This window comes from Quercus suber, unplaced genomic scaffold, assembly GCF_002906115.3.
Source record: "Quercus suber isolate HL8 unplaced genomic scaffold, Cork oak 2.0 scaffold_253, whole genome shotgun sequence".
Classification (NCBI taxonomy): Eukaryota; Viridiplantae; Streptophyta; class Magnoliopsida; order Fagales; family Fagaceae; genus Quercus; species Quercus suber.
The window spans coordinates 511,015-530,411 of NW_027069709.1; the positions used below are offsets into that span (position 1 = coordinate 511,015).

At 34.4% G+C, this 19,397-nt stretch overlaps 1 protein-coding gene across 1 annotated transcript; it reads left to right on the forward strand.

Moving 5' to 3' along the window:
• Positions 1-10,712: 10,712 nt before the first annotated feature.
• LOC112023302 (uncharacterized oxidoreductase At1g06690, chloroplastic) lies at positions 10,713-18,958 on the forward strand. Its single transcript, XM_024055922.2, has 10 exons — positions 10,713-11,194; positions 15,759-15,850; positions 15,946-15,986; positions 16,114-16,278; positions 16,394-16,416; positions 16,541-16,612; positions 16,749-16,916; positions 17,859-17,941; positions 18,021-18,083; positions 18,614-18,958. The coding sequence occupies exons 1-10, from the start codon at positions 10,960-10,962 to the stop codon at positions 18,797-18,799; spliced, it is 1,128 nt and encodes a 375-aa protein (XP_023911690.1). The 5' UTR covers positions 10,713-10,959; the 3' UTR covers positions 18,800-18,958.
• The last annotated feature ends 439 nt before the right edge of the window (positions 18,959-19,397 follow it).

The window sequence follows — 19,397 nt, forward strand, 5'->3', positions numbered from 1 at the left end:
ATGATTTCCACCTAAATACAGGGTATCTAATTGCTAAAATACAAGCAAATTTGGCACGGAATAAAACCAATACATGGTTGAATAAATTCAACCTTACAAGTTGTAACACGAATATTGATGCATAACTTAGTACAAGATATGTTACTCTATTTTTGTTTTTGTACTGTAACAAATTTAAATGTTATTATGGGATGCCTTTGCTGGAAGACTTTGCCTCAAAATCCATGAAGATCAATTGGATTTAAGAAAATCCAAGAAGATGTATGCTTGGTTAGCTATCTAAAGAAATTAAATTTGGATAAAATATGAAGAATACCAATTGAATTGAATTGAGTTCCCTATCATAAATCCTCTCTCTCCCTCTTATTGTTTTGATTTAATTTTTGTTTGAGTTATGACTTAGTCATTTTGAAAGTGAGAATTTGAATTTATATCAAAATACAATCTTTTTTTTTAAAAGAAACTGATGGATTTTATTAATAAAATTTAACTACATCCAATTGTAAAATTAAACCAATATGAGATGGGACATCTTACATCCATATTTGAAAATCTAGTATGCATAATGCATTTTTAGCCAGACTATGAGCAACCCCATTGTCATTTCTCTTAATATAAGAATACAACAATCCTTCTCTATGAACATGTGAAAACCTAATACAATGAAATAAACTTGCAAAACATTTACATCTCGACTAAGCAAACCAAAGGGTGCCAAGGAATGCAAATCTGCATTCAAAGCGTTCATAGCAATCTCTGAATCTCCCTCTTGGATAACATCTTTCAAACTCAGATCAACATCAAACTGTAAAGCCGTTGATATAGTCAAAGTTTCAAGCTCTATGACAGTTTGGGGAAGAGGGATGATTTTGACCATGTGTGCCAAGCCTTTTCCTTGTTCGAACCCTCCGCTATCACATCAATAGTCGATCTCCAAAACAACACCCACAAAATTTTGTTCCCAAAAAAAAAGCATCATCAGAGTTCACCTTCAGGATCGGCCATGGAGGTGGTTTCCAAATGGCACAGTGTGGCGGCTGATTGGACTGATCCGGCTCATTACCCTTCATTTCTGTTGTTGCACTTTTTTCCTTGTCTGGAATTTTGACCATATTAAACACTTGCCATTGGGTTTGCTGCGAATTAGAGTTAATAGGAGCAAAAATTGTTGAGCTGTCACGCATGGATAATGTTGCATCAATATCACTTATTTTTGCTACCCTTGTATCACTCTTTACTTCCATAACCGAAATAAGAGATGCAATAAACAGGCTGGACTCGTTAGTGATTGGATGGGATTTTGGACTTTCCATGGTAGTTGTAGAGTTTGAAACCACTGCCAGCTTGCCTCCTTTCTGAATTGATTCCCTTTGAAACCGTGGCTTTATGTTCTCACTTATTGCTAATATCGGTTTCACCATCACACCAGTCTTTACCGAATTAATTGGAGATAAATTAGGAGTGTATATCCATTGGATATAGAGTCCCTGTTTGGAAAGGAGTCAATATCCTTCAATAACGTATTCTCCAATTTATTGTTTTCTGAAATTGCCAGGTCACCAACTTTAATGCCTTCTCCTCCTTCCTCACCAGTTTCAATCTCCGTTTCTGATTGAATCACCTCCGATGGGCCACTCACCGGTGCTGCCACCACCGGTTCAGATTGTTCTCGAGCTTCCTGTGATTTTTGTGTACCTGATTTTCTGCTCTCGTAAAAATCTGGAACATAAATGAATGACTTCCCCACTGACGTATACGGAGCTGCCCTCTGTTTAAAACTGAATTGTTGCTGTTTCAGCCAAAACTTCCATACTTTAGTCAAGAGGAAAAGTACAAGAGATAGATGTGTTTCCCAAAACCCACGAAGAAAAAACCCAAAAGCTCTAGAGGTAACCTTGCTACCTTTAGAGAACAAAACTCTCCTTTAGAGAACAAACTCTCCTTCAGAAAGAATGGACTAAAACTTCTACTGCCTAAGAAAAGAGAGAAACTCACTTTCTTAGGGACAGAGAAACAAGAGAAGGCTGAGAAACTCACTTTCTCAACCGACTGGAAAAGCTATCAAAATACAGTCTTGGCTATGTATGGATGTGCCTATTGGTTATTTGAGTAATATTAAGTGTAATTTTATGACGAGTTTTCATTATCATGATAATATCCTTTAAGAAAATGAGAAATTTGAATAATAGATCTGAAACTTAAAAATTTAGTTGTAAATAATTTTTTTTTTTTTGAGAAAACATAATGCATTATAACATAATTTAGAAGAATATGAACCACCTTAAAAAATACATAAATATCAATCGAATAAACCCAAAAATAATAGAATGATTTATTTGTAGATATAGAAAGATGGAAAATAATTTTAAAAAATTGTTTAATTTTAATGGAGAATAAATTATCTTCAACAAATTTAGGAGAACAAATTATACATTATATCATAATTACAAAATACCTATCTATTCTCATGCATCACGAGCCTGCGACTAGTTTGGTATTAATGTTGTATGAGTTGGGATTAAGATCTTTTTAGTCAACATCTTGCTAAGAACACTTTTGCTCATAATTATATCCGCAAGAATCTTTATTATTTTTCTCTATTGTTAAGTGCATTAGTTTTTCATTTGAATTAATCATTATTCTACCATGTATACATATATATTTTGTATCTTGGGAGTGTTCTTTGATTTGTGCACAGATTGGTTCCCAGGTGCATCCTGCAGAGAGCACTTGACCCAACTCTCCACCCCTATCTGCAGAAGCCTTGGCCCAAAAGCACAAAAAATGCACCAACAAAGTGCTTGTACCATTACAAGACTAGAGCTTAGGCACACTTAAGGAACTAAGCGCAGTGTAGAAGCCCCCTTGTTCACTTCCCTTAGCACAGAACGAGTTGTGGCTGCAGCCGCTGCATCTGCCATTGCTGAAGCCAATTTTGAATTGTCTTTTGACTTATGGGAGAACCTATTCTGTGCCAGTTTTCCACTAGCAACCTTAGAAACATCAGGCGACTGATCGCTGCTTGATTTTTGTAGCCTTGATTTTGCCTTTGCTGAATTCATACTTCTGCATGTCATAGATGAGTTCTTTTTGAAGCTGCTTATCAGCAACCAATATGTCATCATTCTCATTCTTGTAGTACTTGAGAAGGATTCTAAGGTATTCCACAAGAGAGCCTATGAGGGGGCTGTTATTACTTTCAGATAGCCGATGGGGATGGAATTTTGGATAAGGCCCTTTCTGACTGCTAGAGTTATAGCCCTTCCTCTAGTAGCAGCTGCAGATGCTCCTCCACTATCTCTGCCTTCTTCATCAATGTCTGCTATGGCAGATGATGTTCCACGGTTGGATGGGATTCGTACTCTTTGCATGCAAGAATTTGGAAAGCATCCTGCTTTCTCAATTAAAATGCAGATTTTATATTAATTAGAACTTGTAACAAAAACTGACACATAGATGATTAGTCAGAGTTTGAGTGGTGATACTTCTATCATCCATCTTGCCAGTGTTATTCATGCATTATGCCATGTCTCATCATTATTTCATTAAATTATAAAAATGAAAAAATTCTATTAACATTGAGAACAGTATTAAATGCAAGAATGCTGACAAAATGTATTTTATTGATCGTATATGACCATATTTTCTTGTGTGTGACATGACTATTTTAATTTACAATTGATTTACCCAACAATCAATGCAACAAGGCAAACCCAGGAAAAAACTTTCCCCTGATTCAACTGCCAATCTGGTTTGTTATAATGTTGTAGAAAAAATCATGGTTAATTTTAGCATACATGTTCTATAATATTGTATTGTGGCCTTATGTTTTAATAAAACCCTTGTGCCATTAGGGAGCTGGTATTACGCATCCCCATGATATATGCACCCAATTCTCCCACCATTAGGGGTTGGGGGCATGTGGCACAGGTTTGAGGTTTTGGTGCAAAGAAATTGGGAAAACATTAGCAATTGCGGTTTACTGTTTCTGCAGAAATACGACTGCCAATAGGTTAGCAATGGCATAGAGTTAATGATACATTTGTATGTGCTAGAAGAAAGCTTTACGGCATTTGAAAATGTCTAAAAAGGTGCTTAAAGTTTCGACTGATCTATGAATTAGGCATGGCTCACCCTTTTAATCTGAAATTATCTTTACAAGATTATAAGAACTAAAGAGATTATATAAGTCAAACTCTTAGAATTTCCTTGGGGTTTGAGGTATACTCTAGTGGTTCCAGCACTTCTTTGGGTGCTTAGGCACTGGGGTTCAAACCCCACCAGCCTCCTCCCCCTATTTACCCATAAAAGAAAAAAAGTCTTAGAATTTCCTTAATATCAATAAGAATTAGAAACGTATAACATAGAAAAGAAAATACAAGTATTTCGAAGTCGTTTGCAAAACTTTTATTAGGCCAAACTTATGTTGTTTGTTAACATGCACATTTTCTGTAGAATCCAATAGCAAGCAATTTAATCGTAAAATGGAACTGAAATTTCAAAAGATTGTGCAGTTGAAGACCACTAAAAAGAAAAGAAAATCTTTGATGCGATATGTGTTGGTGGATTGTCAAATAGGAATAGGAAAAAGATGAAATAAGAGGATATTCTCCATTGGCCAATCAATATCCACTGAATGTATGTGAAACTTCCCAATAAAGCATTGCTTATTTGTTGATTGATTTTGCAACTCTTGAGAGCAAAAATGCTCATAAACTAACTACGTTTCTTTCAGTAAGAGGCTACAATATGCACTTAAACTATTCCCATTTCCATGTCCTATATTTAAGTTATCTTCAGCTGGCAGGTTAATATCAGAGTCCTCGCCTCTCCTAATACGATTTCATCCTATCATCTGTCTGCTAAAGGAAAATTGACTTGTTTTATTCCTAAAAAAGGGCAATTTGACTTGAAAAGGGGGGAGGGGGGAATTATAAATCCACTTCCAGTGCGGGGGGAGTATCAACACAGGGTTATTATTATGGTCTAAAGCTTTGGATAATTTTGGTAATTTCCTGAAGTCCTGCTTCAACTTGTGGCTATGATAAACACATGCAGTTGAAAGTTGAAGGCATATGGTGGATTCTTTTATATAAACATTATGCTTTGTGTCTTTGACAAACTACATGTATCTCTACTGATACACACCAGCTAATCCATAAGCTATAACACAAACAATAGGCCAGGTTTAGGTGGGATTTGGTCAGCTTGAGGTTAAAAAGTTAGCCTAATTGGAAGTCGTCTACCAGTTATTTTCAAATATAACTTTTGTATGACAATAATACTAAATATATTATTGAGAATATTAATTTGAATTTTGCTTAGTTGCCTTATCCTTGCACTTTGGAATATTAAAATTAGCTTTGCCTATACTTGATTCATTGATTTATGTAGTTGGTGATCCATCTTAAGAATTTTTTTCTCACATCTTACAGAGAGAACAACGGCGTCGAGAATGGGAAGTCTCTTTGGCAAAGGGGTTTGAATCAAAATAAAAGGATCTATGAGGTAAAGAGATGGATAAGAAGACAATAGAAGCTTTATACGAGTACCTATTGATTTTCTCATTTATATTCCGTAGATTTTATTAGACACCAAAGATTTGCAAGAAATTATGACTGATCTCTAGTAAATTATATTCTGTTTCATCTAGGCACTGCTATACTAGATTCCCACCCAATGTTTTTGTCTTTAAATGGGCTAAATATTATTACCTAGCTTTTGTTGGAAAAGCTATCTTCTGTACTGTAGCCTTTCTCTTTAAATGGGCATTGCTCTACCGCAGCTCTGCATTGATTTGCGATCGATCATTTGGCTAATATTTCTAGACTCTAGTTCTTGGGCAGGGACTGAGATTTTGGGTTTATGTCCTCCATTTTTAGAGGTTGGCTCATCATTATGTAAACATTGCAGTGGAGACAAATTATTTCATTCTGCATTATTGGCCAACACTATGTAATGGACTTGAAACATGTGTTTCAATCAGTACTTTTTAAGCCTCATACAAATAGCTTGAACATAGGGCTGAAACCAACTTTCTCATTAATACATCCAACAAAACCTTAGAATTTTGCGTGAGTTTGAATCATAGTTCATAAGTAACAGATGTGGCTTTTCTGCAATGACAGAAAGCCCACGAATAATCTTTTGCATATATTAATTTGCTTCATAATTTTTTTTGTTAAATTGGGTGCTTAAGAAAAAGCCACCTGGATCTGGGGGTGCAAATGCACAGGCGGATTCGATACCATGCAATTACCACTACTATATGATATGTAAAAACTAATAGGGTTAAAAGTAAAAAGTTTAAAAAGTTAAAAAGGTTCAAAAAAATTTACCCTATCAATTTTTACATCACATAGCACTATTGCAAATAGCACTAACTATTGCACTGGATTTCAATCCCATGCAAGCACTCTTACGGAGAGAAAGTGATCAGGTGATTCAAAATTCAAATCATTGCTACAGAACCAATCTCGGTCTACTCACAACATTGCCAAGGGAATTAAATGATAGCGCTCATTGCGATCATAATTCATACATGGAAAATTGGCCTCTTTGAAATTTGATGTTTTGGGCTTTTGGCTTCATTGTATCAAAGCAAAAATAAAAATGTTTCTCTGAAGTTCACAAGAAGAATGAAGGATACCCTTAGGTGGCAATAAATTTAGCTGCTACGAGTCTAATTTAAAGACCAAATCAGATTTCAATCCTCTTGAGCTTCTTGAAACTAGGAAATTGCAATTTTAGTACCAATTTGAATCAATGTTGCTAAGCTTATGATCACATAACATTAAAATCATAGATATAAGTGAAAATGGCAGGCATCACAATGCACGGAACAGTTTGCAGCAAGAATATTAACACTTGTCTTGATAAGACAGTTATACCCCCCCTCTATAGCATTAGGCATACTCAGTTTATGCTAATGATGCAAGGTAAAATTACTCCAATTACTTAGAATATAGGGGATTCACTGAATATTAAGACCCTTTAATGTGTTGTTTCTACCCCAATTATTAAAAACTTTGGCACAACATGAAATGATTCTACAAACCTTGTCAAACTTTAATTAAACTTGAGGTTGTCTTCACACCATACATACAAACATGGCATGTTACAAACTTGTTAGAAACCCAACATCAAAAATGCAAATGTGATGTGAACGATGTTCTTTTAATTCTTTGCTTACACTATTTAATTGTATGTTGAATGTGATCTGAAGCATTCTATGCTTTTATTTCTAGGAATGAGGGAGAACTTCATTTCTTCACTGGGTTTTTGACTGCATTCAGCCTTCTCTTTGGGTTTCTACTTACCCTCATTGGATTGAAGTATCAAAGCCCAAGTGTCTCTATATTCCACAAACATGGTGCAATAATGTTGTTCTTAATAGTAGATGTACTTATCTGCATTATAGCATTGGTAATGATAGTACTTCAAATTTCCAACCAAAGGTATCTCACTTTCTTCAAGAATGTGTGTCTCATTTCTGGAGCTTTTGCCTGTGATTTGCTGCTGCTGATCCTTGTTCCTCCATTTGGATGGTTTATCTTTGTTGTATGTGTATCCGTTCTTGTGTGGCTACTTTATGGCTCATACCAAGTGATTCTCGAGCACTTTCAAGAAATTCTCCCATTAGTTTTAGAATTTACTTCTCAAGCAAAGCACTTTTTTTGTGACTGGTTTAGGCAAGGGCCTTTAATTCCTATAGTAGCAAATGGATCTCCTGTGTAGACTCCTAACGCGACAGAGAAGCAAGTGAAGAAATTGGCAGATAGTGCCTAATGGGAGGGAGATCAAGCTCTTGTTGTACTTAAGAAATGCTTGTTGAACAACATCACCTATAGTGGAATAAAAATTCATGTTACCAACCATGTATGGATATGCAAGAAAAGTCTTTAATGAAATTAATCCTTGACAATTGTCAAGGTTCTACCCAAAAAAATTTCACAACCTAATTAATTATGTAAATTAATTTAAACACATGTTAGAGAAAGTAGTAAAACAGATAGGGGATACTATAATTGCTCAAAATACATCATTTACAGCAAAGTGAACAAAATCATTTGCAAAATTACAAAAGGAAAAAGAGTATTTTATTTTATTTTAATTTTTACCAAAAAAAAAGAAAGAAGAAAAAGTAATTGTTCCTGACTTAATTTGACAAACCGATTTCACTTAATGGGCCATTTATCCAACCATGAACAAGTTGCATCATTTATCATGTCATCGACATGATTGTAAATCAATCGAGATAATAGGTACTTACAATATCGATCATCCCAATCTTAGCAGCAAATTGTTGATCATTAAATCAGAAAGTTCCCCAAGCTTATCAAGATTGATTGTTTTGATCATATATGGGTCAACTCTCCATTTTTCTCTTTGTTTTCTTTTCTTTTTTTAGAGATTAAGTGTCGAAAGGGAATATATCACATGTAAACATAAAAATAAATGAGTCTCTGTATGTTTAGTATATTTCGTGTATTACGAGTCTGTGTATAGTGTCCATGTTTATGTGAGAAATAAGCATAATATACAAACTATTTTCTCCCTTTCGTACATAGATTTAGAATATGGTTTTTGTGTTTTTTTGCCTTAAAATCCTCAACCACGATTATTTGTGGGAGTATTGATAAAAATTATTATGGAGATCTTTCCGAAATTAGGGAGTCAATTTGTATTTCCCTAGCATTTAGATTGGAATAACACTTTGTTTGTTTCAGCAATGATATTTTTTAGAAAACGAGTTATTTTCCAAAAAGCTTTTTTTTTTTTTTAATAAAACTATCTCATTTTTCTATATTTGGTAGCAACCTTAAATGAGTTAAAAAAAACAATCTCATAACATCCCTTATTTAGCTTGCTGTAAGATAAAGTTGCTTTCCAAAAAAAATTATTGGAAAACAATCTCTTAAAATAAGTCATACTTTTTGTGTTGACTAAAAATAGTTTTCCTTTGACTTATTTATTCTAATGTTACCAAATACTGAAAAATACGAAAACTATTTTTACACAATATTTTCTATCGAAACAAATAGAGCGTAATTCAAGTTTTAAACATTCATGGATGCTCAAATGGATTTGAAATATGCACTTCATTGCCATTTTACTTTCTCATGATGTCTGCTTACCCTTAAAAAGAAAATTGGGCTTCAATGACAAGTTAATTGGGCTCTTTCAAAAAAAATCAACGGATGGATTAGGCTGGGCTCAAATCCTTATTGAGATGTGGTCCAAATAATTCAAATCAAATGTATCCCTATTGCAATCCAAATATCTTCAAACTGGGCGTTATGGATTTCAAGTTGCAAAATTGTAAAAAAAGTGTTATTTAAGTTGCGAAATTGGTAATTTAAAAAAAAAAAAAAAAACCCTAAAATAACATCTCAAATCAAAACCCAAGTTGCTGAACAAACTTTTATTATTATTATTATTTTTTTAGGGCTAAGTACGTTGTTGAATTATCATATAACCAAATTAACCTGGGTTGTTTAAATCTACCCACAACCATAACTAATGAGTATGGTCGCTTCATCTCGTTCACAGGTGAAATATAGTTGGATCGCATCATTTTTCTAAAATTATATCCCTAACACCAATTAATTTATTCACACAACCATAAATAAATAGTTGCAAAACTTCCAATCCATTTTTTTCTTCAAGCAAGCATGCCTGTTTCATTTTTTTTTTTTTTTTTTTTTACAAGATAGAAATTCTATTCTAGCTTAATCTATGTGTATATGTGTGTGAAGCTCCCTCCTGGAGACTTGAATCTCGGCCTTTGCCCCCCACACTTCACAAGCACTTATACTTATGGAGTGACCATCGCACCAAGGGTGTACGGTGATCGCTTGTCTCATTTCTTGAAATTATAATACTTTCTTCCAAACAAGCAAAGCTTCATGGTAAATTTAGTGCAACAATTATTACTTTAGTTCACAAGACACCTACTCCTTCTAGCAATACATTTGCCTAGAGAGCTTTTTTTTTTTTTTTTTTGGGAGACAAAACCAATAAATAATTAGATAGTCATTAAAAAATCAAACGTATACAATATTAGGGCAGCTTATTAAATATGGATATTAGATGAGTAACTACACACTATTTTTATCACTTTCATCCAAATCAACTACTATTATCAATCTTCTGAAGAAAAAAAAAAAAAAACTATCAAGTAAATATATATATATATATATATATAAACTTTTATTTTCACGACTTTTATTATAAACCAATCACAACAAAATCTTAATAAATATAAAATAAATCACAACAAAAGCCCTAACATGACCTATTGAGAATTTGTGATTGAAGCCACATCACTTTAACAGTGAACTGACCAACTACCACTAAAGCTTTCTTTTTTTTAGAGTATTAACTTATGATATTTGCTCTTAATAATACCCCTTTATCACTAAGATACTAATCAATTTTTGGTGTAGGTGGTGTTTGAACCTCAGATATCTTATTCAACCTTAAAAAATTTTACCAATTGAATTAATCAAAACCCACTAAATCTGAAGTCAATGAACCAATCACAAGAAAAATCTATGTTGTGAAAAGATAAAGTCTAGTGCCACAATAATTTTCATTACTTTTGCCATTACTTACTTATGTGATGAGTTATAAGCTGTAAAAATAAAATGGTGGATTCATATGAGCCTGTGATTCTATCCCCTCGTGGGTGGCCACATGACAAAGGCACCACAAAACTGGTCGAATTAGTTGCATTACCGCCTGTGAAAATATCGTGTCGAGGAGTCTGGCCAAATAAAGTACCTTCTGACGTGTACCCAACTTTTGACAACCATTTCTGTTTTTCTCTGGATTTCAAAAATTTGCGTCTTCGTCTACACGCTCACACGCCAACCATCCATTCTATTTCTTTCTCCAATTCTTCAGGAATCAAACCCGTGCTCTGTTTTGAAAAGATTTTCGTATTTAAGAAACGAAATGGCATTGCAAGTTAGCAGTGCTGCATGCTTTTTTCGTGTTTTCAGTCATAGGAATAGGAGAGCTCACACAACAACAGTAAGAAGAGGCGTTGCTTCTGAGGACTTCGCTGCTTTGAAATCGTCAGAGGAAGAGAAGCTGAAGTTGGGGGCCTCTGAATTGAAGGTCACAAGGCTTGGGATTGGAGCTTGGTCTTGGGGTGACACCAGCTATTGGAACAACTTCGAATGGGATGGTAAGTCCCTTTAAAATTCACTCAGAAAAATCTTTCATTTAAGAAATTATTATGTGCTTTTAGATTCATTCCATAAATTGCCTAGCAACTGTCATTAGCTGTTGATATATAACATTGGAGCGAAACTAGATTCAAGTCATTGGACTAAGCCGTAAAAATCTCAATGACTCTGATACCATGTTAGAAAAGAAAAGATGAGACATAGGTGTGATACCAGTATGAAGTGTTTGAGAAAATATGAAAGAAGAAAATAAAGAAGACAGAGAGAATGCACAAAAACGAGAATTAATGTGGTTTGACCTTGGAGACCTACATCCACAATGGAAAACCTTTGATGTCTTACATCTTTACTATTAAGCTAAATACTAGACTTACAATAAACAAATGACAATGTTTGAACTACAAGTAGGATTATGATTACTTTATTTGCACTCCAAGTAGGATTAGATATAATGAACATAAATTCGGGTTATTTAACATACTTGTGCTGCCTTGACTAGGATTGCCCCTTGATGTCTTTAACAAGAAACTTTACGTTTTAGAGTTCCTAGATCGCCACATTTGTCCTTTTTCTAATTATCTTAGGTGACCTTTGATGTATTTGTTTGATGCAATGTATGCTTTTGCAATGAAAGTGAATGATTAAAACATGTTTTTTTTTTCACTAACTTTAAATTAAATGAAAAGATTAGCTCAAAAGTTTAAATTATTCAAAATTTAATTTTGCAGGAAAGACCAAGAGGTCTTTGCCTATTCCAAAACTGTCCGAGCTCATAACATTAGATGTCTTTGCCAGTTAGCTTCATAGGAAGTTTGTACAAACTTCTGGCTAAGGTATTGGATAACTGACTCAATAGGATTTTGAGGAAGATTATTTTGGAATTGCTGAATGCTTTCGTTTATGGAAGAAAGATTTTGGATTCCATCCTTTCAGTTGTTGCAGAATCAAGTCATACCCCTAGAGTTACTGTTAATTTGGATATTGAGAAGGCCTATGATCACATAAATTAAGGTTGTTTAATTTCCTTGCTTAGGAAATCTTTTTTTTTTTTTGGGAGAGAATGGAAGAAATGGATTTTTCTCTTGCATATATCTGTTATATTTTCAGTATTGGTTAATGGCTGCCTATATGGTTATTTTCAATAGCTCAAGAGGATTTAGGCAACTTGATCCACTATCACCTTAATTATTTGTTATAACCATGAAAATTCATGACAATATACTTATAATGGAAGTGGAATGGGGGCTGTTTCTGGGTTTCAGGTTGTGAGGGGTTCTAGAGGAGATTCAAATCTATTACATTTGCCTCTAGCAGATTACAGCATTCTTCTTAGTGACAATGATTTTGACTGTTGTAAATATCGGTTAGTTCTTTTATGCTTTGAAGCAGTGTCAAGTTTGAGGGTTAGCTAGGTAAAAAGTTAATTGGTCCAAGTGGGGAATGTTGACGGAGTTGGCTGCAATTTTGTGCTTTTAGGGTTGTTCCATACCTTAAATTATTTCCGAATGGAAATTATTTTTATCAAGAGTTTTTTTTTTTTTTTGCTTACCCGCATATTTGTTTCTTTCAATTTTCACTAAACTTTTGTTGCATGGCTAACAGTTTGGTAAATTGAAGCAAAAAATTATACTGGGAGGATTGGTGAGAGAGTTTAAATTTCACTTGGTCGATTGGAATGTGTTTGTTCCACTCTCAAATATGGATGAATTATAGTAGGCAAATTAAGCACTTCAATTAAGCTTTGTTGCATAAATGGTTGGGGCATTTTGTTAAAGAAAGATATCATTTTTTGAAGCACTTAATTATGGTTGCCAAAAGCCTTGTAGCTCAAATAGTTGGCATCTCATAATGTTTCCAATAGAGACATTCAGGGTTCAAATCTCCTCTCCCCCATTGTATCTATTGAATTATCAAAAAATTACGGTAATATAGGGAGTCCAAGGGATAGAGTAGACTGACAGATTTCATCAGAATACCTTATAGGTTTAGCCTTTGGATAAGTACAAGGGAGGCTGGAATTGGTTTTCTGGATTTCAAATTTAAGGTGGTTTTGGAAATTTGCTTTTGGAAATATGTGTGGTGCAGGATGTTGCTTTAAAAGACTATTATCCTGATATATTTTTAATTGTTTAAGATAAGTGATGCTTCTGTTTATTCTTATTTAGATTTATCTAAAGATGGTTCATTTAAGGGTTCTTAAGTTTATTTGTGTTGTGCTTTTATGGCCTGTTTGGATGGAGAGGAGAAGGAGGGGGAGTGGAGGGGAGTAGAGTAGAGTTGGCTAAAAATAAACTGATTTTGTGCTAAATCTACTTTACTCTACTCTACTCTACTCTACCCCCCTTCCCTCCCCCTCAATCCAAACGGACCATTAAGGATTGAAAATTAGAACCAGTAGTCTCTCTTTTGGAAGCTCAAGCATATTTGTAAATTTGATCCTGATTTTTTATTATGTTCTGTGAGGATCTAAGGAGGTGGTGTTTCATGGGAAGGGCATAAAAAAGTTTCAAGAAAAGAGAAAAAATAAAGCTAGAGAAAAGCTGAACTGAGTAATCTGCATATTAACTGAGGCCAATGAGCCAATTTATACAAGAGTTCAATGTACTTGGTTAAGCTAACAATCTGTTCTAACAGCCCAACAACCATTTAACAACTAACTAATCTTCTAACTAAATCTCTCAAGCCTAATAAACAAATGTGAATAATTCAATTAACTCGTGATGGAATACAGCAGAGTACACCTCAGCCTGTGATCAATATTGGCACAGTCAAAGCAACAGCAATGCTTGACTAGTGTATCTTGACAGATATTCTTAACATATATGGCATAGCAAAGTTCCTATGTATGAAGCTTTTTTTGGATTCCATACTTCCTTGGGTAGGATTTTAGCTTTGGATAATCTCATTAAAAGGTTTATGATCTCTGTAATTTGGGGTTGTCTGAGTAAGCCTAGTGGCAAATATGTTGAGCACGTATTGCTCCATTATTCGGTTGCTAGAGAGTTATGTTGTATTGTCTTCTGTTTATTTGGGGTTAATCATGTGAAGTTTATGCAGACAATTGATGTACAGTTTTGTTGCAAGGTTTTGTTTTGACAAAAAGGTAATGGACATGTATGGATTACTACTCCTCTATAGGTAATATTCACTATTTGGAGGGAGAGGAACAATAGGACCTTTAAATTAGTTGAACTTTCTACGCGTTAGCCTAAATATGTATGTTTGAGATTATAGTATGGTTGGATGTTGTTTGCTTTTGTCTGGATCCAGGTTTTTTTTGTTTTAAATTTTATGGACCAGAAGAATTTAGCTTGTGTTTTTCAGTTGAGCCTTTTTATATATTCCTTAATATTTAAGGTGTCTCCTTCCTCTAATAAATTTCATTATTGCTTAATAAATAAATAAATAAAATCTCTAGCAACCGAAAAATGAAGTAGAAAATGATCCATTGTTCCCCATTGCTCCTGCAGATGCATAACCAATTCATAATAATCTTCTAATGCTTAATGAGGTTCTACACACTGAGATTCTTGCCCAAGGAAACTGTCAAACTAATAAAGTACTTTAGAAGTTGCAGGAATGCAATAGATTCTCTTCCAATTGAGCGTAGCTCATTTTGTTCTGCTGAACTTGTGATAAAGGGATTTAGCCTTGTTATTTACAAACCAATTCATTCTCATGAATTTTTAAAATTTTAATCTAATACAAAGTGTATTAAGAAATCACCCAGCCTTTTTTAGCACACTTTTTTCTTGGGACAAAAAAATACTGCCATGAATTCCCAGTATTTATTCAGAGAGAGTAGCCACAAAAGAAATAACCTTCTACACCAGCCTAAGTGATTAGCCACAAGACCTCCTAATTATTGCCTGCGGAGAACAATTTGGGAAAAATAATCTTAGACCTACAACAGCTTGCATCCTGGAATTCATGCCTTAAGCTTTTATCCAAATAATCATGAGTAATTAAAACTGAATCCACAATCTCCCCCTTAAATAAGACCAATTGAGTCTCTACAAATTGTTTCCCATGCTTTTTTTTTTCAACTAAGTTTTTAATTAGCTTTTCCTGATAATATTTATCTTTTTATACACGTACTCTTCTTCTTCCCTTTATTTCTTTTTGAATGGGTTTTGAACCTAGGAACTCACCCTCCTCCCATTCTTGTGAGAGGAGAAAGTGTAATTTGAGCTAGAGCTCATTTCTTTCTCATACAGGTTATTTCCTCTGGTTTGTGTTCCTACATAGAATATCATATATTTAATAAAATAGTTTCCAGAATCTTGAATTTGGGTAATTAGTAAAACTGTTGCAGGTGTTTCTCCATGAGGTTATTTTTCACATAAAGAATTCTCATTTTTCTTATATTAATGAATTCACCAGAATTCAAGATTATTCTTTGTTATTCTTCGTGAGTGGAACAAAAGTTATATTTCCTTAGTTTGGATTTCATTTCCGTCTGTAGTTGATTTGATGATCTGCTATTCTTTGTTATTTAGTTGGACGAAAATTTTAAATTTCTAGTCTGAAGAAATCTTTCCTTTTTCTTTGTGATGACTGCAGATAGAAAATTGAAGGCTGCTAAGGCTGCATTTAATACAAGTGTTGACTGTGATATAACCTTCTTTGATACTGCTGAAGTTTATGGTTCTCGGGTGAGAAAGGGGTCCTATTATCCTTCCATTTTTCTCCATGAATGCAGTGAAATTGTTAGCTTTCTGAACAACATTATCATTTTGTGTTCTTGTAGCTCTCATTGGGTGCCATAAATTCAGAAACTCTATTAGGAAGGTATGTTCTGACTATGATTCTGCTTTAGATTTTTACATTCAGATCAAGTACTTATATAAATTAACCTGCTAAGGTTTTTACACTATTATATAAATTAACCTGCTCAGGTTTTTACACTATGTTACAGATTTATTAAGGAAAGGAAAGAAAAGGATCCAAAAGTGGAGGTTGCTGTTGCAACCAAGTTTGCAGCTTTGCCATGGAGACTGGGCCGCCAAAGTGTCCTCAATGCCCTTAAGGATTCCCTCTGTCGTCTTGGAGTTTCTTCAGTGGAACTCTATCAACTCCATTGGTCTGTGTTTCATGAGCCCTTTTTGTGATTTTGCTTCACGTGTTCTTTAGAAAATATTCGTTTATTGTCAGCTTAAGACAACATTAGCTAACCAAGTGTTCCTTGATAATTTCAGGCCTGGAGTATGGGGGAATGAAGGTAGTTTATGACTTCATGTGTACACCATCTAATTGAACAATTGGCTTCATGTAACTGATAGAATCAGATGTTTATAAAAACCCTAATTCTGAAGTGGCTCGGGTCATTGAAAATATATTTTCAGGGTATATTGATGGTCTTGGAGATGCTGTTGAGCAGGGCCTAGTGAAGGCTGTTGGTGTTTCAAACTACAATGGTATACTTCTACCATTCACAGTTATGAAGATTAATCCATGCATAAATTAACTTCCACTGAACCTTCATTTTAATTCCTTTTATTTTATTTTCCAATTTTCTGAAAGAATGATGGCAAATATTGTTCCTTATTTCAGAGAGGCGACTTCGTGATGCATACGAAAAGCTTAAAAAAAGAGGAATCCCACTGGCTTCAAACCAAGTCAATTACAGCCTTATATACAGGGCACCGGAGGAGAACGGTGTAAAGGTTGCCTGTGATGAACTTGGGATCTCTTTGATAGCATATTCACCAATAGCTCAAGGTGAGGAACCTACACTTTTATGGTATTGCTCCATTATGTTTATTTATTTGCTAGTTCTAGTTCCTAGCCACTGAAATCATCTTTTATGAGTTCCAATTAGCAGTAAGATGTGCCAGAAGAAACAATGTACTCTCATTTAAATGCATCTTAGGCGTCCCAGCATGTATTCAAATGGTGACGATCAATGATATAAACACCCAAGCATTTCAATTGGAAATTTAAAAAGCAAAAGTTTTATCTGAGGTTGAAATGGCTTTGCCTAGAATTCAACATCAGGCATTTCTTTTCTTCAACATTTTGATTTTCTTATCTCTGTGGTTTCTATTGTTGCTGTTTTTTTAAAGTACATTTGTGGATCTATTACTTTTCCTCTATATATGTGAGTGCATGCTTGCACATGCCCCTGCATATGTATCTTCTGATAACTTATTCAGTTTTGCATTTGTTACAGTTGAGTATAGCTGCTTTTAACCGTAGATAAAATAGGAATATTTACCTTGCCCCGCAAATGTTGATACATAAGTCAGTGGGACAATAGGTGATGGTTGTTTTTCCTTTTTCTTTTTATTGGCATACAGTTTGCTTTTTAAAGTCAAACCCTTATTGTGCCATTATAATCCAATTCACAAGTTATACATCTTTTAATCACCCATCAAAATTTACGGTCTCTGATAAATTTGTTTGTAAAAGTAAAAAAGGACGATAGATGCCAACATGTTGAAAGCAGAACGGGGAAAACAATACGTTATACTTCTAATCTTATAAGCTCTTCATTTTATTTGCACACACCTAGTTACTTTAAGTTGAGTGCTCCTAGACTACTTGATGAAGTTTGATCGTTTAGCCTGGTCCAGGTTTGATATAGTGTAGGCTGAATGTGGTATATAATTAGACTATATAATGTCAGAAGTGCAATGATATATAATCTTTTAACATTTGCAGGTGTTCTTACTGGAAAGTATTCGCCAGAAAATCCACCAACTGGTCCTAGAAGCCGGATTTACACTCCTGAGTTTCTAACAAGGGTAAGACTTGTGAAACATTATGAAAATCCATTGCCTCTAAGTTCCAAATGCATTGTTGATATACTTTTGTGCTGTGCAGCTCCAACCTCTGCTGAACAGAATCAGGGAAATAGGAGAGGGCTACAGTAAAACTCCCACACAGGTTTGTTTCTGTCCTTTAAATAGCACATATCTTATAATCACGAGTCATCACCGTAGAAGGTCTAAGTTTTGTTGTTTCAAGCCTCTTGAAGAATAAGCAACAGCAATTTAGCCAAGAAACTAAAGCATCAGTCATCACCATAGAAGCTTGTTGTCTCAAGCCTGTTGTGGAATTAGTAAGACCAATTTAGCCAACAAATCTTTATTTTAGCAACTTAAGCTGTGGTAGGGTACGTACACAAGTATCAGACACAGATAATGAGTTCCATTTTCCCATTCATTTCGTTTACATATGTACACCTTACATCTCAAACAACTTTACTCTGGTTTCCCTTTATCTAGTCCATCTTCAGTGGCTTGAGTCAAGCAGATTATTACTGTAGACTCTCATCAAACAGTAAAACTACATAACAATAGTTTTATCATTGACAAAATTCCTGAAAATACTACGAGGCTTCTTGGGTTTCCAAATGATGTTCATGACTGATTTGTGGTGCTGAGGTTTACTAAGAATAGGATTTCTCTCTATAGGTAGCCCTCAACTGGCTTATAGCACAGGAGAATGTTGTGCCAATACCTGGAGCCAAAACAGCAGAGCAAGCTGAGGAATTTGCGGGTGCACTAGGCTGGAGGCTTGCTGATGAAGAAATATATGAGCTGCGCTCTCTGGCCTCAGAGATCAGACCTATAATCGGTTTCCCTGTTGAGAACTTGTAATTTTTATACGAGCATGCAACTAAACTTACTAAAATTAGTTAGAAATGTATAATGGACTACACTTTTGTATATGAACGATCACCAAGCAAACACTTGCTGTAATGTGTTTAGGCTTATAAAATAGAGTAATGTTACAATTACAAATTATTTTACAACATTTTTACAAACTGTTGATGTGTCTAACTTTTTATTGGCTTTCATTTAAACCCACCATTAATATTACTTTTTTATTTACCAATAACCATTGATTTATTTTTTTTCAAAATAACATTTTTTTTTCAAACAATTTCGTTAGTTAATATAGTTTCCAAACTATTTAGGAAACTAACATTTCAAGTTTGTTAGACTCGATTTTGCTAGCAAATCGTGTCTTAAAAACTCGATTTCCAGGGGGGAAATCGAGTTTGTAAATCTCGAGTTCTTGCTCTAAAAAACTAAAGACCCCTCTCTACTTCCTTTTTCCTTCTTCTCCAACTCAAAAATCACGATCCCAGCACCGACATCAGAGCAGCTCTTGGAATTAAAAAAAGAAAAAAGAAAAAAAAAAGGGAGAACTAGAGAAAAAGAGAGAAAGCAGAGACAGACTTACACTAAGAAG